Source organism: Athene cunicularia, assembly GCF_003259725.1.
Source record: "Athene cunicularia isolate RWA chromosome 4 unlocalized genomic scaffold, athCun1 chr4_part2, whole genome shotgun sequence".
In the NCBI taxonomy this organism is placed as follows: Eukaryota; Metazoa; Chordata; class Aves; order Strigiformes; family Strigidae; genus Athene; species Athene cunicularia.
In genome coordinates, this window is record NW_020799099.1 from 7,619,196 (window position 1) to 7,645,755 (window position 26,560).

The window sequence follows — 26,560 nt, forward strand, 5'->3', positions numbered from 1 at the left end:
GTTGCCCTGGGGTACCGGCACAGCGGGGAGCGGGGCTGCTTCACTAAATTCCGAGGGAGATGGCGGCTGGGGGGGCTCCTGCCCTCGCCGAGCAGTTGGGAGCGGGAGGGGACTGTGGGGCAGAGCCCTGCTCCGTGAGTCTGGGTTCTCCGCGGGTAGGCAACACTTTGGGGCATATTCTCCAGTATCGCCGGCAAAAATGGTGTTTTTAGAGAAAGTGAAGTCGTGCTCCCAAGCGGGGAGCTGTCAGAAGTACATTTGGTTTGTTCTGGGCAATGTAAGTGCAGCAGCACGTGGGACAAACCTGCTCGGGGGATGAGCGGAGTTTGAAATGCAAGCTGTGGTCTGCCAGCCTCCGACACAGGCTCTTGCAGAGGGAGAAAGATAAGCCCACGACCACAACACAGCATTTTGGGGACACAAAAAGGCGAGCTGTCCTTGTGGAATGTGCTTGAAACTCATGCACCGCCCTGCCTCAAAGTTCATGGTCCTTCAAAATGAAAGTTAAATCACAAAACAGATGTTATTCTTTTGTGATATGTAGGTTGAACGCTTATGGTTTGATTTGCAAAAGCAAACTGGCAGAGCTCTGAGCAATAAGGTCCAGGTAGAGAGTTATAGGTCTTGTGTATGTTGTTAAACATTTAAGTGTGAGCCCTGTGGCTCTCAAGTTCGGCGTCCTTGGTCTTAATGCATTTTCCTGTCTCTAAAAATGGGGGTAATGATGCACACTGAAGGAGATGATGCTAGAAGAAGGGAAAGAGGTAAGATCACACTTTGACTAAAATTAAGGTACAGACAACACCAGTGCAACCTTACAGTTGCAGAATTCTGGATTTAACTATAGCAAGTTTCTTTCTCCAGTTGGGGTTCTCTGAAATATTTCTCCTGTCCAATCTAGTAAATAGAAACTCCTTCAGTATTTACATGAAAATATGTTCAATCCAATCTCAATAAACCTTTAACAGACTACAGGGCAGCTGAGTGGAGGATGGAGGAGGTGGCACACAAACAGATCATGAATAGAGAGCAGGGTCTGTGGGAGCTGCTGAGATCCAGGGTCAGTGGGTGCTGCTGAAGTTATCAGTGACTATTCTTCCCCTTCCCTAATTAATAAACATAGACATTTTTATAATTCATAAACATGCAAATAAAGCCAACCTTTTGCACTGATCCAATGCACAGTTGTATATAACATTGCAGATTTCTAAAAATATGTTTCTTTATATTCCTGTGTTTTGCCCAGTCCTGATGCATTTCAGAAACCAGTTAAGAAGATACTAACACAAGCAGACATGCTCTTAAGTTGTTATCAGTCAGTCAAAGTCTTGAGACAGAAAAACTGTCTCTGTAGGCTGATGTGTAAACCAAGTGAAATGATTTGGTTTTCCCCTTTAACCAAAGCTGACCTCATAGACTCTCACATCCTCTTACTGGCACAAAACAGCAAAGGGCAGAACTAAGCACAGAAAGACAGTCCATCCACTGATGGTATTTCCTAGTTTGTTTTGAATCGAGCTCTGAGAGCTACTTCAGATTTTCTATTTCTCTAATCATCTAAGCTTGATAGAAGCACTGTTGTAGCCTACTTCAGTAAGCAAGCTGAGGTTGCTAAACTACTGTGTCAGAACTGTTGCTGTTACGGTCTTAAAGGTGCAAGAAGGAAGCAATTCTGAGGTTTCACACAAAGTGATGCACTGATACACCATCGTTGTGCTTGGTGTTTATGTACAGTGATGTAATTTCACCTTAAAAAACCACAAGCCAGAATACTTTACTGCAGTGGTGATTCACCTACCCATAGAAAAAAACAGATTAAATTATAAGGTGCTTTACAGCATCATTTACTGATTAGACCTGGTGAGAAAGCTCGGGATCGGTGTGTGACATGTTGGGAACTTACTGTAATCTAGAAGGAGAAACATGACAAACATCTGCATTACATGATTCCAGTTAAATGGCTGCTCACATGTTTCTCTGGTGAGTAACTGAATTAATTCTCTGGTTCCTACTGTAAGTAATTACGTAGCCTTTTCTTTCTTTAGACTATCAGTCCAAGAAACTACTGGCTTTGCATGTATAGAGGACCAGATTACAATGTTTCTTCAAGTGTCTCATAGATTTTGTTTGGATGCACTCAGTTAACTTTGGAACAGAATTTAGTTCATAAGCAAGCATCTCTGTGCTGCATGTGAGCTTAATAAAAAAAAAAAACAACACCCAAAACCTGAAACTCAGCAAAAGTTATTTGTTATTTTTAGTGCCTAGGTAGGTACTTCTGCAGTAGATAGCTGGCATTTTCTTATAGGTAACAGGGAAATACCTACAGTTGGTGACAATTTCTCTTTTAGGTCTTGCTGATGTTCCAGTTTTTGCATTAATTTTACATACTGTCACATCAGTCACTTTTATACACTGTATTTGTTTTCATACAAGAGGTAAATTCTGAATAAAGAGCCAAGAGTGCTTTATACACATTTGAACTATTACTGCCTACAGTCAGACTACATTTGTAAGTCGATTGTCTGATACCCTCTAGACCAAGGACTACCCTGTAAAACAGAGCATGCAGGCCCAGACAGTACTACAATACTTTTAAGTCCATAAAGCAAAGCTTACTGTCACTGCTAAGTGACATATTTCTTCCAAAGATAAATCTACCTGCAGGACCCTCATGAAGAACTAGTCGGCAATAATTTACAGTCACGGGTGCTTTTCAGACTTCTGGAGTGCTATGCAGCCCTTGTGACAGATGCGAGACTGCTGGGAAGAGTTCAGCACAGAGCGGTCTGTCACTTAGCTGTGGTCACCGAACACACCTCTGGCAAGGTGGTAGGAAGCAGTGGTTGGCATGGACTGAGTAGGTTCAACTCCCACTTCTTCGTTCCAGTGTTTTTGTTACATTTACTGTCAGCCAGTTTGCTGTAAATTATATATTCGCTATACAATAGTATATGAAGTATTTTAATGCCACGTTGAAGCCAGTTTTTTTGGTACCACAGTGATTTCATGTTGCGATTTTACTTTCTTGTAGTTCTGAGGACTCATTTCATCATGACCTCTTTTGAAGAAGCTGAAACTGAAGAAACAGTAACGTGTCTCCACATGACCTTTTACCATCCTTGCCAAGAAGACAAGATGATGTTTCGTTGCTTGAATTTCTGTAAGCGAGAACAGGTCAGGGCAGATGAAATGGCCAAGTTTGGCCGTGATTCCAGTGTCTGCCGTTACAACTTAATGGATACTCGTGTTTCTCGGATTCAGTTCTCACTGCAGTTTTACAGAAAACTGAACAGCTCAGAGTTTTGTTTTGAGATAAAGAACATGAGCAAGAAAACAAAACTGATAGTGGACCAAACAGAACTAGGATACTTAAACAAAATTGACCTGCCATGGAAGTGCATAATTTGTTTTGGGGACTACCAGATTTTAGCAGAGATTCAAGAAGGGGAGTCCATGGATTATTTTGAGACTCACTTACACTTGGCTGAAGTGCCAATCTTACAGGAAAGATGCCTGCCATCACTGCAACCTATACCAGAGAATGGCATTTCTTCTTCCTTGTTTCCTTCCCAAGACAAAAGCCCCATAGAGATTGATGAAAATGAGTCGTGCTAGTGGGGAGAAGGAGGCTGGATCAGATTTTGATCATTTGAAACCTGCACAACTTCTGAAACCGAAGGCTGTCATCTCAGTCCACTGCTCCTGATGGTCCTCACCACTGCACATCATTCTTCTTACTTGGTGTTTTCAGCTCAGGCATACCAGAACATACTTCATTCAACAGAAACAGTTTCCTGCCACTGTCTCACCAAGCCATGAATGCTCTCAGATCACCACTGTCTGTATCATAAACATGTGGGAGGCACAGAGAGCCACTCAAATCCACTGCAGCAGTTCCAATTCCAGAACTGTGACCACATGCCTTGAAGGTATACTTAACAGGCATTACTATAGAGCATGTAGAACAGTGTTTTAGCCCCAGCATTGGTGAGCTAAGTAGGGACATAATGTCTCAGCACGTTTATTATACTTCATGCTTTGCTTTAGCCATGAAATTCCAAATGGTGTTTTCAAGCTTAGGTTGTAACTTTCCAGATTTTGCAGTATAGAAACACTTTGTCAGTATCGTCTTTTAAAGTTAATGTTTTTATTAACTTTGCAGTGAGATTTTTGTCTATTTTTAAATTAATTAAAAACACATATTTTTTGCAAGTTAACTACTTTTGCTTGTGAATGTAAAGAAGCATGCAGTGTCAGTGATCACAGTATGTAAAAATCCAGATAAATTTTGTAATAAAAGCATTTGGTTGCCTAGTAAGGATTTACTGTCTTCTGCAACTACGATCTAAAAGCACTTATGGTGAATAAAGTTATTTCCAGGACAATCCAGGTAAGAAATTTTCACTGGCACTATTCTGGGCTTTCTAAAAGTGGCATTGCTCCAAGATAAGAGGTGACAGAAATACTTTCAACAAGTCTTCTACCTCTACCCACCATTCCAAGCTCTCTTGTTTTGTTTTGGGTTTTTTTTTTTTCATTTAAGTATTTCTCAGGTTGTTTCAGTTAAGTTTTTCTTTGCTAGGGGCTCAGCTTTTCATGAGCACTTGATTTTTGTTGTTAAGTATTTGTTTTCTTGAAAGACACACTGGAAAGAATCAGAACAGAGCATACATAAGTTACCCAACCTATCAGCCCTAAACATCAGGATGCATTTCAGCATTAATCATTACAACAAAACCAGAATTTTAACTGAGGGAAGGACAGCTGAATTACACAACGTAACCTGAGATTAAGGCAAACAACCACAAGTGAGAGAAAGTCAGAAGAGAGGCAATGAAACTCAAGCACAGGCTTAGCTAGGATTTCATTTCTCTATTCACCTCATCCTTGCCAAAAATACCTTGTTCCCATGTTTTCTACTCTTTGAGTTAGACTCTAGTACTTACTTTGTTTTTATGGTCTTTGGCCTAAATGTTCAATTCAGCTGCCTTCGTGGCACAAACACCTCTGTCACACACCCAGCCCCTATGCTTAACAAAACAAACCTGAGCAGGTATCACCATGTCACCAGGCATGGTGCTACTGGTTGCACACTTCCAGTAGTTGTTGGCTGCTCAGCTTTTATATGCTTTTGACCTCAGTCTTCTACTCTTTTAATTAGACAGAATGCAAATGCAAGCTGTCTAGAAAAAGAGAACAAGATGCAAATACAATCTGAAACAAGCTCTTACATATAAAAGCTTTTACATGAGATCACCTCTCATAAAATGCATGGGATTTCTTACATTCACTAATTTGGCTCAGAAGGGAGGGAGCAGGGAGCGTTAGTTTTGCGTTCCCAGCAAGCAGCTCTCTTCATATTAGCGCTCTTAAATTATTACAGACCGCATGCAAGTTTTTGTTTTGCACTGCTTTGGGTTAAAAAACAGGTTGCTAATACCACCACTAATCTGTATTGTTATCCAATTCACTAGCTCTGTCATGTAGGACATTAACCTATGGCACCAATCATATTAATTTGACTACAATTTCTGGGCTATATATCTAAAGAAAAAGTGGCAACCCCAATCTCATTTTCAAGTGCAGTACATAAACAGAAGTATCTACAAACAGTATTTACCTGGGAAAAACCTTCCATCTGGTCTGCAGAGTTCAGAGTGGTGCATCTCAGAAGATACTGTATTCACTCTGTATAGAGAAGCTCTATGGATATCCACAGATCTAGAGCAAAGCATTCCTTCAGCACATCTCCAGGCACCAGGAGAAAACCTTGGGAATGGAAAAACAAACCCAGAACAATTTCATGGCTTCCAAATACTAATCATCAGTACAACTATATTTTCCTGGGGTAAGACTCAACCTCAAAATACGCATTAAAAAATTAATCCTCTCCTAGGAGGATCCTATCACTGTGTTGATTTGACCAGAAGTTAGTTCAGTATAGGCACACCACAACACCCTCTGTTCACCCGAAACGCTGTAGCATAGAAACATATGTATAACCTGTAGATGAGTAACGTAGCGGAAACACTCCTCTGGAATTAAAAATCATAGTTTCCTATTAAAAACACTGTATTTCCTATATACAGACACAATCAGCTAAGTCAACACAAAACGGTGAACTGGCTCAGACAGGCATGAAGACTAGGAAGCTGCCTTCATTACACAAGGAAGGTTATCTTACCTTTGAAGTATGAGGGTACAGCTGCTCATTGCTGACAGAAGAAACGCTCCACACTCCCAAGCTCCTCAAGTTCTCTGTTACCGCAGCTTGTTAGAGCTTCCCTTCCAAAGCAACATGTCTCAAGAAGGGATGCTATGGAAATTCAGTAGTTAAAGACACGACTAATTACTGATTAAAACCTTCCTCAGTTAGCTGACGCATAGGTAAATTCTGGGTAATGTGTGAAGATCAATTGTTAAAACAAGTTTTCACTATACACGACATGGCAGCCACAAAACTAGCAGCAGATTAAACATTGACAAACATAAGACTGACGGAAAATTTTAATGACTTTTAAATTTGTGCAGATACACATTTTACAGTACTGTTGTATTGTTTCACATGAGCTATTTATATAATCTTTCAATTTCTTAAATTGCCACAAATACCGACCATAATTTAAGTCACTCAGTGTGGTGTACTGAACTCTGAAAAGCGGAATGCTATTAACCCTGGCTACACAACATGCCCATCACAGTAAAAGCCTTCAGCTGCATCAGCTTCCTTTTTCCTGAGTGCTTGTTCATTCTACAAACAGGACTATCAGCCAGTTTACTTCCTCTAAGAATGGTCAGGACAAGTTAACCTCATGTTCACTGGTCAGGAAAAGTAGTGATCATGGCAGAGTAAGTTACAGTTTCAGCAGGTAAAAAACCCATGTTATTTACATGTTGAGAAAGTTGCCTTCATTTCCATAGGAATATATTATACAAATAAATGTTCAGGAGAAGTTACACAGCAGTATCTTATGGCAAACCAAAAATATACATTTGATGTGTACAAATTTTTAAAGCTTATTACAGGCATTGCAAACATAGATAATTACATTAAAATATTTTCAATGACGTAGCTACAATTTAAATTAAGAAACGGAATGTTAACAACCAGATTTATCTGTTCATTAGTGTTGATATTTGTACATATTTAAGCCAAGTGTGCAGTATTTTTTTCAAGTTATGAAGAGGACCACACTGTAGTGACCCTAAAATTTATATATAGGCTCAGTGGATCTAAAACAGTGACATAACTTTCACTGACAAATTCTGTTCTTCTGACGAGGCAGATTTACTACTTCACCATTGTGGAGTAAAAGCAACACATTGTGTTAAGTTACATGCCCTTTTTCAGGGAAAAACAAGACAGCTACACAAAATAACAGAGAGTAAAATGGCTTTACTGAAACTTTGGGAAAAGTTTGAGATCTACAAGTGGTTTGCATGTTCTCTTCAGTGAGCTTTTTAAAAAAAATTATAATTTACATTAATATTGGGGGAAACCACACAATACATTACATCAGATTTGCAGTAACTGAACACCTCCTTGATTTTCAGTCCGTATCAGCAGTATTAACCATCCAGTTTAGAGGCACAGGAAAGCTAGAGCACTTAAACATGATGTTTTGTATCTTGGAACTTTTTCTTCTTTTTAAAAAGCAGATAGAGGAATTCAGTCTTTAGGTTCTTGTTCTTCCCACCCCAGCAGCAGAGCAATCGTCCCTCCCCCAGTTTGCTCAGACAATGTTGCTTTTCAATAATTGTTCCAGTCAAGCTGAATTATAAGTTTTCCACAACTAAAGGAGTTTAAGGACCATGTAGTAACAGTTGGTCTGTTTGGGGGGCAGGGAAAGCAAGACTTTGGTCCTTCCAGTTCTCCACTAGATACTGATTAAAATGTCCAGTTTGACACACAAAGAATTTTTATAGTTGGTTTTCTATCTAGCAAACACTTAACTAAGTCTGGCATATAATACATGACAGTATCTTATCTAACCTGATGATTTATACTATGTTTATTGAGGTTAACTGTGCTTAGCATAAAGTAATAAAAAAATATAGTCAATGGAAAGAGGACAATGCAAGGTTAGGAAGACTATAAGCTAGACAAGGAAAAAATGAAATTTACCATGTGTGAAATTTGTTTTGCAGCTGGCTAAGCACACCCTCTAAACAGCTAAAGAACAAGCCAAAACCACATATTGGAAATAAAAACATATTTAAATTATTTTTCTATATTCAAGTATTAGATAAATTATATAAGACTGTTTCTGAGATAAATGTTAGGCCAATGATGAATTTTAAAAACAAAATCAGTAGAAACATCATCCAGAAAAAGAGGCTGGTTAAAATATAGATATGTCAAGCTGTGATGCTTAAATTAGTGCAGATAATTTTATATTAAATCCAGATATCCAGAAATATACACAATAGAATCATCCCAGTTTTCATAAAAGTTTAGAAGGTAGATGATAAAATTGCACTTAATTCTGAATTAATTCAGATAGCAAGTCATTCCCATTCCTTGCTGATCTATCTATATGAAAAAAGGGAACCATGTTATAAAAGAGCAAATTGGTTTTGTACATTCTATTTCACTTTCCAAAATTTGGTCATAAACAAGGGCCACACAGTTTCACTATCTGTCTTGACGATCAGAATCAGATATCCTTACATCTGATGCAGACAAATCTAAAACAGGATTTACAAATCCAGCATATTCTGAATTGCCATTATCATCCATTTCAGCACTAACAAAGTCATTCTCCCACTCCAATCCATTAGAATCGTCAGAGGCTGAAGCTGGATTACTTCCTGTCTTCTTGTTATTAAATTTCAATGCCGCCCGGAGGATATCTTCTTCTGTTCTGGAACGTTCTCTCATTGGAATCATTCTGTTCATGCCTACAATTAAAGACATGTTTTAAGAAAAAAAGATATAGTTTTGAGGGAAGTACCTTTACATTTGTGTGAACATTAGAAGAAAAAACCAAAAATCCTTTAGGAGACCCAGACTCTGGTAATTTCACTCCTGAGCATCCCCTGTATTTTTTCTGGTGGCAATTTTCAAATGAAATCCATAGTTTGCAGTCAGTTTGGCCCAAATGAACACCACAGCCAGTGATGTTATTTTACAGAGTTCTAAGGAAGACAGACAACATAAAGAAACAACTCATTAGCAGCATTTGTTTCTCCTATATATGCAGCCTGCTGCCCTATGTTATGGGCATGTAAACATCAGAAGACTTTTGGTACTGTGCCATTTCCAGAAAAGCTAAATGTCTGGGCAACCCTGTAATACTGCAGTAACTTACTAGCAAACAGATGAAACACCATCATATGAACCATTTTAAAAAGCAGCTAAAGTTTAGATAGATCTTGGGTACATTTGTCTAGGAAAGGTCTTCAGTTTGTCTGAAAAGGTTATTTAATTTCACACAAAATAAGGCAAAACATTGGTCAGAAAACTGCACCAAGACAGCAGAGATGCTGTTCATTTTGTCAGTAATTATAGACTTTCTCATGGCGTATCAAACCCCTCCTACAACCACTGGAAAGGAAAAAGAGGAGGATTTACAATTTTCTCCTCACACCCTTTGTCTTTTTGTATAATACTCCTTATAAACTACAACATTGCAGGGCATAAACTATGCATTTGCTGCGCTCAGAGAGCTCGTATCCACAATCCCATTTCAGTACTACCACTACATGATGAGACACTACCATCAGTAGCACACAATCAAGCCTAGCTCAGGATCTAGACACTCCCTGCTAAGAACCTCCTAATTTGGTACCTTTTCAGTCAAGCAGTATAATCTTTTGTTACTATTCTTAGTTGTTGTTTTACACTTTCAAAACAGTAGAGTTCTCTACTTTGTGTTCAGCCCCCATTCAACTTTGTCTACTAATAGTAAAAATGTGTACTAGACCATAAATGAATATCCCAGAGCAATAAATCCCCAAACACACACACACTTTTGTGGAGTTGTTCAGTCTCCACAGTAGATTTTTTGACAGCACACACAGTAACTAAACCTCTTACCTCAACCCCTTCAGGGAGATGGCTTTAATACACTTAAGTTGGTCCAGATCCACCAACAACGTGCTAAAAACTACTCAAAGTCCTTACAATATTGATTAGTGCTTCTTTCAAATTACCACATTCCTTCCTTTTGCAGCCATGAAACCAAGTCATCTTCTCAAGCATCTCTTCTGCTCAAGAGCTGAGGTTACTAGTGAGAAGAGATGCATTTCCATCACAATGACCAACTCTAAAAATTATTTCCCTTTGTCGAATGCAGGCTAATAGGAATCAGAAATGGAACTATGCAGCATTTTTTTTTCCTCTGGGCTTAGAGAGTTTTTGGCACTTCCCAGTACTTACTATTTAGTTACCTCAAAACCAGATGAATGCTTAGGGATAAATCAATGTGACAGTGATAAGAGAACAATGAATAGCAAACGTCACAGATAGTTAATTCTGTACACCGAATTAAATTTGCCAACAAAAAGGGTAATACAAGCCCATATGCAAGACCCTCAACGAGTCAAACGAGCAAGGTAATTTTGCATGCAGGTATGCCTCATTTGTTTTAGAGTAGTTATTTAGAAAGACATTACATTAAGATAACTCCTAAGAGTGGGAGGACAACTCAATCTGTAAAAAAGCAAAGAATGCAATTTTCCTATTTCTTCAACACTGTGTAGAATACAGAGTTCCTAGAACACTGTTTCTGCACTGGTGCTGATTACTCAAAACATAAAATAGAGTGTGCTTCAACATAAGTGATTCTGCCCTAGCTTCAGTTCCTCTAGAATGCTAATAGCTCTTGCACATGCTAGCTAAAAAAAGATACTGGATATTTCTGCGTAAATCTGTGAAAGTTATGTCTTTCAAACCAGGTTTCTGAACTAGATGTTTTAGTATTCTTGACAGTGCTAAACATTTAAATTACATGCAAAACTCAGCCTATTACAGCAAAGAAATTCTGTTATGCATTGGTTAAAAGAAATCCAAGCTTATTTTGGCAAGTTTTTCAAGAATCAAGGCCCCAAAATTCTGGATTAACTATGAAAAAGACATGAGCTTTTGCAGGTTTCCTAAAGAGAATATAAAAGATCTATAACAAACAGCAGGAGCAATTAGGATAGTTGGATATTCACCTGGAACACACACCTAAGTTTCCAGGAGAAGTGACAATAAAACTAATTAGGGTTTAAAGAAACAATGCTTCCTGAAATACTTCAGTCAGACTCCTGACCAACTTCCACATTCTAAAACAAAGAACAAGCTGTTCCTTCTGCCACTGGCTCACAAGAGGGCAGCATTTCTTTACCATTAGTTTTGTTGTGAATTAACAAGTCAGTTCCACAAAATGCAGAAAAAGACATTTACTGAAGGATCCAAAGAAATTAATTCATTTATTAGACAGATAACCACATTTATCAAAATATTCCATCAGAATTAAGTTTTAAATCACCTTCTCTTTTGAAAACAACAAATTTACAATCAATATTTAACTTTCACAGTGAGCATTTAACTTGTAAGTTCAGAATGAAACTGAACTGCAGAATAAATACCTTCTTCATCTTCCCACTCTAAGTCTAATGAAGTGCTGTCATCATTTCCACTCGTTGATTTTGTTTTTGTCATTAAGTCACAACTGCTCTCTGTGTTGGGTGTAAGCACTGTAGCATCAGATGAAAGTCCTATATATAAAAAAAATATTTTTTTACTTTGTACACATAGTTGCATTTCAGGTCAATATGCAAAACTGAACTTTCAAATAAAGTTTTCTTATGTTTTGTGGCCTTTAAACCTCAGGAACATTTGAAAAAGCACTTCATCGAGAATACAGTAGCTTTTTAATAGCATCACTAAGATATTAGAAAAGGACATATAGCAATACTGTCTAATTAGAACAACAGAGGAATTTAGTAAGCTTTATGCTGGTCTTGGGAAACACTGCCTGTAGCTTGGGTTGGGGGGCGGTGTGCGGTGTGTGCAGAGGGAGGGGATAGAAGGGTTGGTTTTTGGTTTCTTTGCAAGTCTTCACAGAAGAATTACCATCAGTCCTCCAGCTTTTTCGTGACTATCACATCCTTCCATCAAAATTTATGGATATAAGTTTATAAAATTGTTTTCCTCTAAATTGTTAGTGGAATTTTTAAATATAGGCAGCCAAATCCTCTCTTGCACTTTGTTAGAAAAAAAAATTAACAATTAGTATGATTCTAATTATTTTGCTACGAGATTATTAAAAAAGCTACACACACAGATTCGCACCTTTAATACACATTTAGGCTTTACAAGAAAAAGTTCACTGCATTGATGTTGCCTCCACAAAGGTGGTTGGAAAGCCTTTGTAAAATAAAATCTATGCACAGAACTTGTTTGGTTACAGAACTTGCTTTTCAGAACTGGAATGGGTGTAGCACAAGTTGCGTGTGCTGTGTTTTTTGAGCACTTGAAGCATTGGGGATTAGAGAGGGTAAGAAGTTCCTATCAGATTTTCTTATACAAATATATGTATACACATTTTATTTTATATATATATATATGTGTATGTGTGTGTGTGTGTGTGAATATCAAAACATAAATAAATGCAGTTTATCTAGAAAAAAGAAACAGCATTCTGTGCTCCTCAGAGTCACTTAACATTTAAAAACGTGCACAAGAAAAGGAAGACTTACTACTACTTCGAAAAGCTTCATACTGGAACTTTGTATTTCTTAAGAAAGAATCAAAATCTTCCTCTGTCACAGAGCTGTAAGAACAATGCACATATTGGTTTTAGCATTAGAGACCTCTAAGGATGCCATAATAGATATCTTAATCCACATGTCCCCCAGTTCTATGCTACAAAGCACATACACCTTTAACTAAAATCTTTATAAAATTATCTGCAAAATGCCATTCCATTCCTCCTCATCACATGCTCTCCCAATCTGGGCTTCTGCTCAATTTTTAGTAGTATTTTCAGTTAAAAATGAATTAACCTCTGTCAACAAACAACTCTTTCTCTCTCATCCTTCGTCACTTTAGATAATGCCTCCTTAATTTTCAATTCCTTTTTAACTAATTAATTCATATCCTGCTACTGCAGTCCTTTGTTTCTAAAATCTGGCTTGTTCCTACTCAAGCCATAAAACTTGTTTTCACAGCACCTTTTCTAACTGTCCTTCCTTAACTGAAAATCCCTCCTATACCCCTTCTCTTCCAGTTAAAAAATATATGTTTGATTTTTTTCTAAACTCAAATAACATACCACAATAAATTTTGGGGAGGGGTTGGGTCTGGGGTGGAATTCTGTGGGGGTTTCCCCCCCCCCCAGCACTGAACACAGGTGGGAGTGAAGAGAATTAAATTCAGAATATTAGTGAAGAAACAGACTATACAAACCATTCAATTACGCATTTCATTAGCATGTATTTCTATTAGGTATTTTAAACACAGTTCAAATAATAAAAATATTTTCATATTGCCCAAGATTTTACACATAAGCACCTTCTTAATATAAATATATATTAGCAGCTGGGAATAGGTTCAATTTTGTATGCATTGGTCTAATAACTACAGTGAAAACCAGAATGAATGAAATCTACCCTCTAATTCTGCAGATTAATGGTAACTAGTTTGCATTCAGTAACTATTCGGTGTGAAGAAAACTTCAGTGAATGAAAACAACTCTGACTTAGAAACGCTATGTACATCAGGTCTGAAAAATATGGAATTTTTTTTTTTTTTTGGTGTGGGGGAGATGAGGAATGGGAGTAAAAAGTCATGGTTCTTGATTATCACTAACAAAATTTTTTATCTTACCTCTGATATTCTCCATTATTAACAGCACGTGCTCTCTGTGTCATCCTTTGCTGTCTACGTTGCTATCGAAGAAGTAAATCATTAAAAAGCTGAATGGAATCATTCAAGAGTAATATACTCAATACACTAAGCATTCCCTTATCTGCAACATTAGAAGGAGCATTGTCCTGGTCCTTGGAGCAGTTTAAGTACAACCCAGGAAAAGACTGACTTTCATTCAAATAGACGTCAAGTTCTGCGACACTGAAGGGACTGATACATGCAAGTGGTATTTTTTTTAATCACGTAAATCTCTCCACTTAAACAAAAGTAGCTTTGTAAATAGCGTTCTCAACATTTTAAACTTATTTCATACACCAAAAAAAATCCCCCATCAATTCATCTAGAAACATGTGAACACCACCTCATTCATGATTGTATTTGTTCTTCTCTATTCTCTTCTTAAACCACAGGCACTTTCAACACACAATTAACACCTGGGTTATATTTGACTTGTTTTGCTCTGTGCACAAGAACAGTCACCCTACCATTTAAGAAATATTTCCTTCAGGTCCTCTTATCGCTCTAAAAGCAATAGAGCCATCAACTCTGGTTGTGTGTATCGGCACCAAGTGCTTCATTTATATTAGTAAGAGCTTTGTTTTCTGCTCCTATTAATATAAATGAGGCAAAAAGTATTAATGGCTCTACACTCTTAATGAGAAAGCTTTAATTTTTTTTTTTTTAATCACTAGGCAAAACCAGAATGAAAAATACAAGACATAAGCCATAAATGCATTTATTTTGTAGTTACAAGAGAAACAACAGATGTCATGGCAGTAGGGTTCTGCTTAAGTTTTAGGGTTTAAACAACTTTAAGTTGTCTCAAGTTTCTTCTCCCTGCCTTCAAGAAATGAAAGCATAAAAACTGGGCACGTCAACTATGTGATTAAAGGTAAATCAGTTATGAAGTAGTAATTGTTCACTGATTATGACAAAGACTAAGATAAAAATGAACAAGCTAGTTTTGCAGACAAGGCAGATGAATCTAGCTACTGTATTTTCTGAAATAATCTATTTTCAGCATTAATAGATCTGTCTCTGAAAAAGAAAAGCAGAAGTAAATTAACCAGAATTTTTAATGTCAACTTTAACTTAATCTAAAAATTGCTCTTCACTAGGTAAATAATCTCATGAGGTAACTGGATAGGGTCAGCTAGCATTTTTCATTCCCAAAACGATGACTTCATCTCTTGGCACACTTTCCATTTCGGGTATTTAAATAAGCACCAGAAAAAGCAGACTGAAACCAGTAAGGAAATGGGAAGCATAGAACAAATAGAAATATCATAAAATGGTGGTTATAGGTGAGAAGACTTAAGTAGGCAGGGAGAAAGAAAGAGGGATTTGGCACCAACATAGTTAACAAGTCTGTAAAAATCAATTACTGACATATTCAACACTTTTAAGATTCATACACCCACATAACAGCCAATTTAAAGCATCTACCCATTTGCCAGGTCACAAACAAATATCTAGCACTGTAAGTTCCAGGATACACATACATTAAAATTCTCCACTGTTAGAAACCCTGACATTTAGTAGGGCAACATCAACAAGCCAAATTAGTTTTAAAAGGATGCCATACTTGCAGTGAAAAAGTTATTTTCTCATTTAGAAGACTTCTGCCCACAAACAGCAAAGAGATGAGTTACGTATTCATAAATGGATTCTAGTTTATTTAGAAAAGTTAAATGCTTGATGTGTCTATACAAAAATGCTTCCTTAGAAACCCTTACAATCCTTATGGGGTTTGTGGAGGATCATTTGTAAAGGAGATAAGTGGTACTAATTTTACAAAGAGGAGGAACTTAAAATCTCTAGAGTGCATTTTATCATAGGTCCTGACTAAAGAAGGTACATGTTAAAAATACTGAAAGACAAGAAAAATAGCATTTCTGGCACAGAACTTCTACAAAAACATCTTAAAGCCATAAAACATACTTTTGGTGATTTTATATTGACCAATATTAGATGAAAACTCAGTCATCACTATCAGTCTGAAAATAACAATTTTCAGTTAATTCTCTTTGGAATATAGACAATACACTAGGATTAAAGATCTCTATACATATTGTAGATTTCAGACTTTTTCTGTTAGTCTGAATCTGAACTTTTGAAAATTTACTTCTAATTGAACACACATCACATGTCTAGTGGACTGTTTCCTTGAACATGCTACAGCTGCAGCCATACACATTATAGATAAACACCAAAGTGAAAATGTTCTTTTTAACATACACATTTCTGGCAACCTGAAATTTGTGTGAGAAGACAGAGCTTCTTAAGATGGCAAAAATATTAAATGCATAATATGTAATATGTAACTCTATGAACTGCAAAATCGTCAGAAATAAATGCTATTGGGATACAGAAGAGCATCTGTTTTTAAAAAAGCAGGAAAACATAACGTGGCTTTTGTTTTGCTTGACCAAATTCCAAAAGCATGGACACCAGACATCTGAAAGTAGGCACAGATATATTAAAAAGACTACTGTTAACTCATCACTGGACTTTGGCAACTACACATACAAATCACAAAATGATAGAACAACTCTGGTTGGAAGGGACCTCAGGAGGTCATGTAGTCCAACCTCCTGCTCAAAGCAGGGTCAACAGTAAATTCAGACGACTTGGAAACACACATCTTCACATTAACACAAACCAGAGAGATAAGGAACAGTTAACTGCACAAATACATTTTATAAGTCTAAATTATTCATAATGTGTGCTTAATTTCAGGGTTTTTTTACTGGAAAACCATCACGGATCAGTTTACATTAAAGATCAGCAACTACATAATGCAAGAAGTCTGTAAAGCTAATTATAGATTCAAATCATACATCTCATTGAAAAAAATCTATACTCAGCAACACAAGCTGCTTCAAATAATTCTGATAATTTTCAGCTGTTCCAGTCAGCTGTATTTTCAAACCATGTATTTCTTTCTCTATTGGAAGTTACAAGCCAAAGCAATTTCCTCATTACGTTTCCTGAGATGTAAAGGATATTAGGAAAATCTGCATACATAGAAACAGAACAGAAGCTCTGATATATATTGGGGTCTTTTTCCCCTCACCTCCAAGAGCTTTTTCTGCTTTGCTGCCCTGGCTGCTTCACGTTGTGCAGCATATAAAGCCTCCTCTTCTATTCTTAACTTCTCCTCTTGTAAGGCTAACTGTATATGAACAAAATAGTAATGGTTAACAAAAGCAGAACCTATCTATCTTCCTATGAATAAACCATAAGTTCAATAAAACAAAAGAGCTACTAGAAAATAAAAATAAAATAAAATTGACTATAGCTAAAGCATTTTTCTTCATTAACTGAATCTAACAGCTTCCCCCCCAACATCCCATGAAATTTAGATAACTAAACATTACCCTACTGAATAAAAATATTTACTAGTGAATTGATGTAAATGCACACTGCATTTTATTATGAACTGCATAGTGAAAGACTTAAATCTTTTCAGTTGCATACTTCATTGATACTTGATTAAAAATCACTCCCAATTGTATTCCACATCAAATTCCATTAATTGCTGCAACACACTAAAACAAAACAACAAGTTACATGTTTTTTCCTTAAGAAAGCTCTGGAAAAAACGGAGCACAAGAAAAGTTGAATCAAGTATACTCCCCATTTTGCCTTTTGTAAAAAACAAAAAAAAAGTTCAAATTTAACAGATCTCAGAGAGCCAGCCTATTCATTTGATTTTTCAGCTAAGGTTATTAAAAAGAAGCTATCTCTGATGCAAACTTAGTTGAGCAGCAATCTCTTTGTGTATTTTGTAGACTAAAAAATACCAACCAATGAACAAAACCCAATTGTTTCGTTCATGTGAATGGAATCTCCTTGCATTCATGGTTGATTGTAACTACTTTAAAGGAAAAGCTATCCATACCGTACTAGTAGTCATCATAACTGCTTACCTCTGACTGAAGTTTCATATCAACAACTCTCTGCTTTTCAGCAATGGAGTCATAATGTCTGTCTTTCAAGTCAGCAATTTCCTCCTCAGTTAGAGGTCTAAAAGCATGGGAGAAACACAAAAAGATTCTATCTATTATTTATGCATGACAACCCCAAGTTGCATTTAAACATATCCATAGTCTTTCTTGACTGGTCCTTTAATGTAAATTAACTAAGCTGTGACTTTCACTTGCTCCTCCTGAGAACAGAGTTCCAAAGTTACAGTTTACTCAAGACAACACTTCCTCTCCTTACTCTTACAAAGCCTTTTTTCTATCTTTATGGAAAGCATATTTTCAAAACATTATTTCCTAACAGAACTATTGGAATAGAATGGTTAGCATCATTGCAGTGTAAACATCACTTTTTGTCTTACTTGCTTTGGTCCCCTAATTGTAAATTGTTTTGCTTTCATCAACTGCCTACTTTTATGTATCTAACAGACAAGACCACAAAAGCATTATTATAATTATAAAGTTTCCTATATTACTTTTTTTTGGACCACTGACACAGAACAACATTTGGGAACTATCAAAATTAAATAATGCAAAACTGTCTAGAATTAGACAACCAAAGCATACACTTTGGGCTCTTCATACATTTACTGTAGAGGAGACCTCTAAATTTCTACTGCTTACATAAATATTAACATGCTCACAAAAAACTCACTGGAGTTGTAGCACTAACAGCCCTGTAACTTCCAATGCAGACCCTGAGAACAAAAATATTCTCTCTGCAACATACTGTTTTAACTGTCTTGTATAGTTTTTGCATGATGAGTTATCATCTAAGATGTTTTGACATGGTTAAGCATTAAGGATAGTTTGATATGTATTCTTTCCATGTATTTGACAACTAGAATAACAGAAAGAGTTTTGACAGCAACTTTGAAAAATTTAATAGTCACCACGGGCAAGCAGAGGGATGGAGATATCCTGAATCTCAAATTCTTACCTGTGACTGCTTCCTGGACTTTCTCCCTGTTAAAAAACAAACAAACAAACAAAACAGTCTGAGTTTTTGAGAATCCCATCAATCAATCAATTTTAAGTCTGGGGAAAAAAAAAAACAAAAACAAAAACAAACACCATAGTTTCTCCCATTTATTGGTTTTACAGTTAGGGGGAAAAAAAATCCCATTTTAATTTGGAATTGAGAAAAAAAAAATCTTATTATGCAATCAACTGAAGCAGCTGACTACATAAAACAAGAAGTACTTCCAACTAAAAATAAATATTCCAGTGGTGTATTACAGAACTGAAATTATTAGTCCTCGTGTTTTTAATTACAGACTATTGAAAATGCGGTGTGTGTCCCACTCATTACCAAGCTGTGTTAAATTTGTAAGAGTGAAGTTTTAGGGACAACTACTATTTTTCTGAACTATTGTTCAGCCAGTTTACTCATAATTGTAAAGGCAGAGCACTCCTCAAGCTTTCCTTAGCAAAGCAACCCAGGTACATTTATGTTCTCAGAAAGAATACATTTGCTGAGTCTTAAACGAGAATTATAGCAGGAACAAATTCCACTTCAAGTCTTCCACCCTCCCTTTTTTTCCCCCCCCTCTCTTTTTTTTTTTCCTGTTTTCTTTTTGCCTTCCTAATGTCCATGGTGTTCTCTTCCTGAAAAGGTTACCTCCCATAATCCCCCCAAACCAGTTTTCTCTTCTCTTAGGTCTCTGTCTCTCCCAAAGTGTTACTCATCCCCAGAGCAAGCAAAACTCAAAGTAAAAAAAAACAAACCCCTTGCAATTTAAGTGTACAACATACCATGAAGTGTGAAGAAGATACAGATCTTGGAACCATTTTTAAGGGTTGTACTAATAAGTTTCCATTATAGTCCAAATACGTACCTCATCACTTTCCACTAGGTTCTCAAACTGCGAGTAAAAGAAGTAAACATTCTTTACAATTCAATATAACAAGTCACTAAACACATACAGCAAATACAATTACATATTTAATCTGTTTTGTAAAAACACTACTTCAGTGATAACAGCGGGACTGTAATACCATTTATGAAAGCCCCTACTTTGAGGGAGAATACTACTTTTAGAGTAGGACCTATCTTACCAATGTTTCTTTTCTTAAACGTTACATTCTTCTAAAAAGAGAAGAATCAAAATTAGAAAGCATTCATGTATTTCACTATAACTTATGTGAGGGCCCAGATAAAAATGAAACCTCATTAGCTTAAAAGACTGCTAATAATTCTGTGTCTCTGGAGAATTCTAATACAAACAGTGGAAGGAATGATATGGAGCTGACATATACCAGAGCACCCACTCAATTTAAACATGTAGAAGATGTAAGGGGTATACTGTATGTAAACCTCTACCTCACATGGCAACTGTGATGCTTATCAAAAAGTATTGAAAATGAATTCAGTTTACAGAAAACAGAGTTGCTTTCTACCCAGAATTCTAAAAACAAACTAGCACCAACCACCCCCCCTCCCAGCTTTGCATAGAAGAAACTAAAGGTCAATAATGTAATACTTAACGATAGGAAGCCAAAAAAAGCCCAAACCAGGCAAGAACAGAAAGCATTCCAAGCTGCACAAACTCATCCAGCAAAAGTTCAGCTAGCACGTATAAACAAACAAATGGAAATTCTCCATACTATTTTCAGTATATAATCTTACATGTAGTCAATACATCAAACATGGAGGTCAGTAGTGACATCAAGACTCCTCATTGACCTGGATACTGACTAACTGCTGTAAGCAGAACATGAATAATAATTTGGGAGGAGGACAAAACCTCCTTTTCCCTACCATATTTCTGCTGCAGAAACACTCTCTCACAACTGGAAGTTGTGTGCTATAACAGATTTCCCACACCATATACGTCTGCCTCCTTTCTTGAAAGCCAAGGCAATGATTATAGTTACTAATGTTTTTCTCAGTAATGGAGGCAATCTGAAAGGTCTAGGACTTTTAGACCATAAGGAACACTCAGAGAAAGTAAACTAGGTTATTCTGAGAATCTCAATTTATACAAATTAACCTTACGCTACCCTTAGCAAAAGAGGGTGACATGCAGTGGCTAAGGAAGGACCTCTGTAGTGAATAAAGTAGACTACAAATGCAACTAACTAGAAAGTAACTTCATCAGATTCCAGCTTTTTGTAGAATCATATTCACGATCCTGCAATCAAGAACTAAACATCTTGCACTTATGTAAGTGGAAAATAAAAATCACTCCCAACACAGAAGTGATGAAAGATGCAATAGGCAGACCTTAGAATTGGTGCTGAGTATCAGATCACAACAGATACTTCTCTTCTTTCCAAATGATTGATTAAAGTGACATGATGTATTAATTTTCAGAGGTGCTGTAAAAACTACCATCTTGCCACCAAGTGCAGCATCAATTTAGTTTGGAATAACGCAAACTATTTCAGTGTATATAAACTGCAAGAAGCATTAAAGACATCGCTAGAATTCAGCTTTTTCCATATTTTTTTTTTTTTTTAAAATCACTAGAAACGTAAGCACTCACCTCTATAGTGAAGTGTTCTCCTGTCGAACATGTTCTAAAATACTTTGATCTGGAAAAATAAGTCTACAGTTACACTACAGAATAGTCGTCAACTCACAGCACTAGAAAAACAAGCCTGATAACATATTTCAAAAGCTATTTAAAATTAAGTAAGTGTAAAATAAATATAAAATATTCATATATTAAACACATTTACTCGTAAACCTGCATTGATACCAGAGCAGAGAGGGGCAAAAGCATGTAAACATCTACAGAGCTGGAGAAAAGACCAACACCCTCAAGTAAAAAATAATCACATCAGGATGCTGGACTTCACATGTACACATTTAAAGTGTTCTGCAACACATTTAATACATTTTTCCTGAAAAACATCATTTCAGACAATTTCTGAAAACACTTGCTCATCATGGCACTTAACTCTTTACTAGCACAGCATCCTGTACATCAATGTTAAACAATATATTTTATTTTGACAGCTTGGCACAGCTACAAGGTTGAATGTCAGAAAAATGTCTACAAAGAGGTCAAGATAATACTCTTCAACTACAAAAAATTATTCACAGTCTGTAGTTTTACACAGGGAATCAGTCTCCTCCCTGATTCTTTATTCTAACACCGTCCTCTATAAAAAACAAAACAAAACAGTATTAAGTTACCAAAATACATTTTTACCTAGTGAAAGAGGTTTGGCTATCACCCAAAAGAACATTCAGATGGATACTGGTGCTTCAGTACAACATCCATTTCAAACTACTTTCAAAACCAGAGTTTCCAGTTCCAAGTGCTGAGTGGTATCAGGAATAAACAACCCAGGGCCCAGGCATTTCTATACTTGTACAAAAGATTGTTCTGTACTTGCAACCAACACCTACTTCTACTATGCTAAAAGCAACACACCAGCCAAAGCCTGAATTATTTTAATCATATCGTTTTTCATCTCCATCGCGTTTTTCTTTGGAAGTCGGTTAGGGTATGTCTCCTCGGCAACTTGTTGCACAACCCACTTCTTCCTTGTTGCGCAACCTTTTCCTTGGATACGGGAAGGGTACCTTGCAGTACACAGCTGCCACCACACAACTGTTTTCAACTGATGCACTGCTACAAAACCAGAGGTGAAAGGCCACTTTAAGTCATGCGTTACATCACAAGGACAACTGGGTCACGTGGCATGAATACTTAATTTTACTGCTATCCCTCCATGTAACATTTCAGTGTGCAGGAGTCAATACCATTAAGAATCTGATTTAATAAAACTGTTGCAGGAAATAGTTAACAAAAGCATAATTCCAGTTTACAGCATTAGGCGCTAAATTGTGCTCAACTTTACAGACACATGAGCTGCAGTCAGATTAGTTGCAACAATTGAACAGTTGAACCTTTAGAAAACTAAGATAACGCAAGGTGTAATTACAAATAGCTCAAGAGCAATGACGTTTCAAGGAAGACCTACACTTTCTGCTACCTGCTAACCAGGGACTCAATAACAGAAAACCTAATTCTGTGCCAGAGTTTGAGTCCTCAAATCCCAGAGCAACTAGGGAAGATTGAGGTTATTAGAGACAGAGATGGAAGACTCATCAACTTCACCCCCATACATAACAACTCCAACTGACATCAAACAGTAGCCTATTAAAATGCTGACAGCTTTTATTATTCTCCTTTAAACTCTACTGTTTCATTATTTTCTAAAACAGACTTGAGAAACATTTAGGTTTGACAGGTACTGGAGGAAACAGTTCAGCTAATGGGACATAGGACCTGTAGAGACTGCAAGATCAATCTTCAAAAATATAAAGCTGTTAAGGGGATTAACTTTTCAGCACTCCATATATATATATATATATATATATATATATATATATGCTTTATTCTTCAAAGTCATGTTATCTTCTTTTATTTAAAAAAAGGACATAGATATTACATGTTGAAAAAAGTCACTAAAAATGAACATTTAATCTATTAAAATCAGGGCATGAGTTAAAATTATCTTTTTTGCACCAGTGGATTGTTTCAATTTTGCTATATGATAACCCCTCCTGAACTATCCAAACAAATAACCTAGAGACTATATTTATTCTTCTCTCTTCCCCCTCTCCTTCTTTAAAACATTCATCTAGAAGTAAAGAGGAATACTTATGGTCAAATATAGTGACAAATTAGCTACGACCTACTTTCTAATTATGGCTGCAGCTTGTAGCACTTCGAGCAGAACTTTCAGTCAAAGCATAAGGATGCTCCCTAAAAAAAAATAAAAATTACCAACTGAAAGTTTGTATTTTTACAGAAAGTTAAACTTATACTACACTAAAGAAGGTTTTAGTGTTGCATTTCTCTCTATACATGCTGAACATGAACTCTAAAATCATTGCAGGAATTCATACATAAATCTCTAAGATTTTAAGCACAATTCCAAGCAAAGGCAATCTATAATCTTGCAGAATATTGAAACACTTGTCAAAAATTATATACTTAATTAATTCAATTCACAGTTTCTTTCTTACAGTTAAATCTTGAAGCATCTAAGAATAATGAAGCACTAGTTTGGGCAGCGGGGGGGGGAAATCTAAGTGATTCAAATAATCATAATTAACTTAAACTACATTACTACATTCTGCTGTTCCAGAAGTAGCCAAATCTGCAGAATTTGGTAGCAATCTAACTTGTAAACTTACAAAATTTGTATGACACCATTTTACAGATTTTAATACAATTCCCTGCCCTTCCCACCACACAGTGGAAGGAAAACACCTGAATTGCTCAACAATCCAATACTGTTCTGTAAAGTACCAGCACATCCAGAAAACTAAGGTGATCCGAGACATGTGCCAGCTATCTGCAAGAGGTAGCACTGATGATTGCTTTTTCATAAACTGATCCCTATGTACAGTATGTCAGGTTCAGGCTTCAAAACTCATTCAGTTGGAAAAGGCTGGTTTCTGTACTATTATTTAATTTTTCTAAGACTTTTACTACAGGCTATGCAACACCTGAAAAGTGCATGTAACAGTTTAACATTGTAACAGCTGACAGATTTATTTCTCTGGTAAGGACAATCTGATAATTGGACTAATGGAATGCACCTATGAGTAGCCAAGACATCATGAAAAGCAAACTTCTTTGAGAGTATGCTCATAAAAATTTCATTAATTCCCAGCATTTAAGAGAATGGCATTTCTCATAATTCTGTGCATCAACATTCACATTTGCCACTCAAACCCAAGCAAGCAGTAAGCCAGTAGCTACATGATGAAGTCTTGCAAGTCAGCCAGTAACTTCAGCAGCCATCTGCTGAAAACCAATTGGAGACCTTGTGGCAGGAAACTAATAAATGTTGTTTCATGAATCAAAAATGCACCAAAACCAAGTACTAGAACAGATGACACTGCAAACACCAATTAATATACAAAAAGCTAACAAAAGTATTGCAAAAATACAAGGGAAAAAAAAAAGAATACAAGAAAAAAAAACCACAACAAACAAAAATACGTAACAGTCAATTTAGACCAGATGGAAAGATAAAAGATAATCATGTGTCTAGAACCTACTGTTACAACCAAAACATTCTTGAGCCTTTTTAGATTGTCTCCTATCCAGTGCTCATAATCAGTTGAAAGTAGTCGTGGGGGAAAATAAAAGACCAAAGAGACTCCACAACCAAAGCAATAACCAGCTAGAGACTTATTGTCACTAATATCTAAAAAAAAAAAAGGGGTATTAGCCTATGAGCGGAGACTCAGCAAAAAACCCATGTGAAGCAAGAACCCTTCAAGTATTACCTGTTTTTCTCAGAGTACAGTACAAGAAACAGATACTGTCCTGTCCAGGCATTTCAGATGTTCTCATACCCTCTGCTAGAGAATCCTAAGAACACAAGCAGGTATCCTCCACACAAGCTGTTCTGATCTTTCACCCATTTCTCTGAAAAGTATTCCTAAAGGTCCTCAGGACAAGCAAAACCTGAGGCTTGCCTGCTAGAGCTGATGTGAAATCAGATGCTGTGAGTTTGCAACATGTAAAATGCTCAGCATGTGTCTAGAACTACTTCAGTCCTAATACATCAGACAGAAGTAAGTGACATGTGTCAAATACTTGTAAGTATATAGAAGAAAACCAAGTTCTTGTACAGATAATGTATCCCTCCCATTTGTACACCGCTCTTCCATTGTTGCAGAACAAAACACGGATTACACATTTACAATATATATGAAAGTTTATTCAGACCATTCTGCTCTTGATCTTCTGTAGTAGTCACCCTTTATCCCGACAGAATCTCTTAGGCCCCAACTCAGAGAACACAAGACCATATTCCAGAAAATCTGGTGGGTTTCCATCTTTGCACAAACACAGCAGCCTGTGCAGATTTTGGCAACTAACCTGAAAAACCTTTCTAAGCTGCTCCTTCTCGAAAAACAAGCCAGAAAGAGGGCTGAGGAGTAAGACCCCACAACCAGCCAACCTAAGCCATCCCCGGAATCGCCTTACCATCCACAACTATCCAAACTGCACAAAGCCGAGCAACCTTTCTGTGGCATTTCATCAGCTCTAGCTGTTAAGGTAGACCCTACATGTACGAGTTTTCTTCCTATCTCCCTTCTTCAATCTACACACACTGCTACTGCGGGAAGGGGTGAAGGGGGCAGCCTGGGCATAGCCAGACCCTGCATGAGGTGGCAGGTGTCTGCCTCACCTCCTCACCCCCCCTCCTCCTCTCTTCTTCCCCTAACCTCCCTCTCCCCTCTCCTCCTCCCTCTCCTCTCTCCTCCCCCTCTCTCTTTCTGACCCCCTCTCCTCCTGACCCCCTCCCTCCATCCTTCTCCTCTCTGCCGGGACCACACCGGACAGTGCAACAGCTCCCCGGCCATGTCATCCCCCCTCCTACCCCAAGGCAACCCCCGTCTCGCTGCCGAACCCTCCGGCGGGACACGGGCCCCAGCCGCCCCGAAGACCCGCGGCCACTTCTCACCTCCCTCCGAGAAGGAGGAGGAGGAAGGTGGGGGAAAGGCGGAGCCGGGCGGTCCCAGCACCTCCCCGGGGCGGGGAAAGGGGTAGCCGCGGTGCTGCTTACCCTCCGCCTCGCTGGAGCCGGCCGGCTTCCCTCCGGAAGAAGAGCCCGCAGCACCACTGCGCCCAGCAGTTCCCCATCGCATCCTGGGCAGCGGCGGCCACGGCTCCTCCTCCCTCTGCCTCTGCCTCCTCCTCCCTTCGGGCGGGTTCAAGCCGCC

General features: G+C 37.5%; 2 protein-coding genes across 3 annotated transcripts; one reads left to right on the plus strand and one right to left on the minus strand.

Annotated features, from left to right (window-relative positions):
- Positions 1 to 2,719: 2,719 nt before the first annotated feature.
- TIFA (TRAF interacting protein with forkhead associated domain) lies at positions 2,720 to 4,366 on the plus strand. The gene is made up of 2 exons (XM_026847785.1): positions 2,720 to 2,924; positions 3,035 to 4,366. Exon 2 carries the CDS (start codon positions 3,055 to 3,057, stop codon positions 3,616 to 3,618), a length of 564 nt encoding a protein of 187 aa, XP_026703586.1. The 5' UTR covers positions 2,720 to 2,924; positions 3,035 to 3,054; the 3' UTR covers positions 3,619 to 4,366.
- A 2,126-nt stretch (positions 4,367 to 6,492) lies between these two features.
- AP1AR (adaptor related protein complex 1 associated regulatory protein) lies at positions 6,493 to 26,554 on the minus strand. Of its 2 annotated transcripts, XM_026848065.1 has the most exons (10): positions 26,404 to 26,554; positions 21,339 to 21,387; positions 19,689 to 19,715; positions 18,791 to 18,816; positions 17,797 to 17,893; positions 16,941 to 17,039; positions 13,823 to 13,884; positions 12,694 to 12,767; positions 11,581 to 11,709; positions 6,493 to 8,904 (listed from the first exon to the last, which is right to left on the minus strand). In XM_026848065.1, exons 1-10 carry the CDS (start codon positions 26,478 to 26,480, stop codon positions 8,639 to 8,641), a joined length of 906 nt encoding a protein of 301 aa, XP_026703866.1. In that variant the 5' UTR covers positions 26,481 to 26,554; the 3' UTR covers positions 6,493 to 8,638. The 2 variants fall into 2 exon arrangements, with proteins under 2 accessions (XP_026703866.1, XP_026703867.1); XM_026848066.1 differs by lacking the exon at positions 16,941 to 17,039.
- Positions 26,555 to 26,560: the final 6 nt, after the last annotated feature.

Excerpts from the sequence above, each read along its gene's own strand:
- AP1AR (XM_026848065.1), bottom strand. The coding sequence starts at position 26,480 with ATGGGGAACTGCTGGGCGCAGTGGTGCTGCGGGCTCTTCTTCCGGAGG. Across the intron at positions 21,388-26,403 it reads CGGCTCCAGCGAGGCGGAGG|ATCAAAGTATTTTAGAACAT; the intron begins GTAAGCAGCACC and ends TTATTTTTCCAG. Across the intron at positions 8,905-11,580 it reads AGAGTGGGAAGATGAAGAAG|GCATGAACAGAATGATTCCA; the intron begins GTATTTATTCTG and ends CTTTAATTGTAG.
- TIFA (XM_026847785.1), top strand. The coding sequence starts at position 3,055 with ATGACCTCTTTTGAAGAAGCTGAAACTGAAGAAACAGTAACGTGTCTC.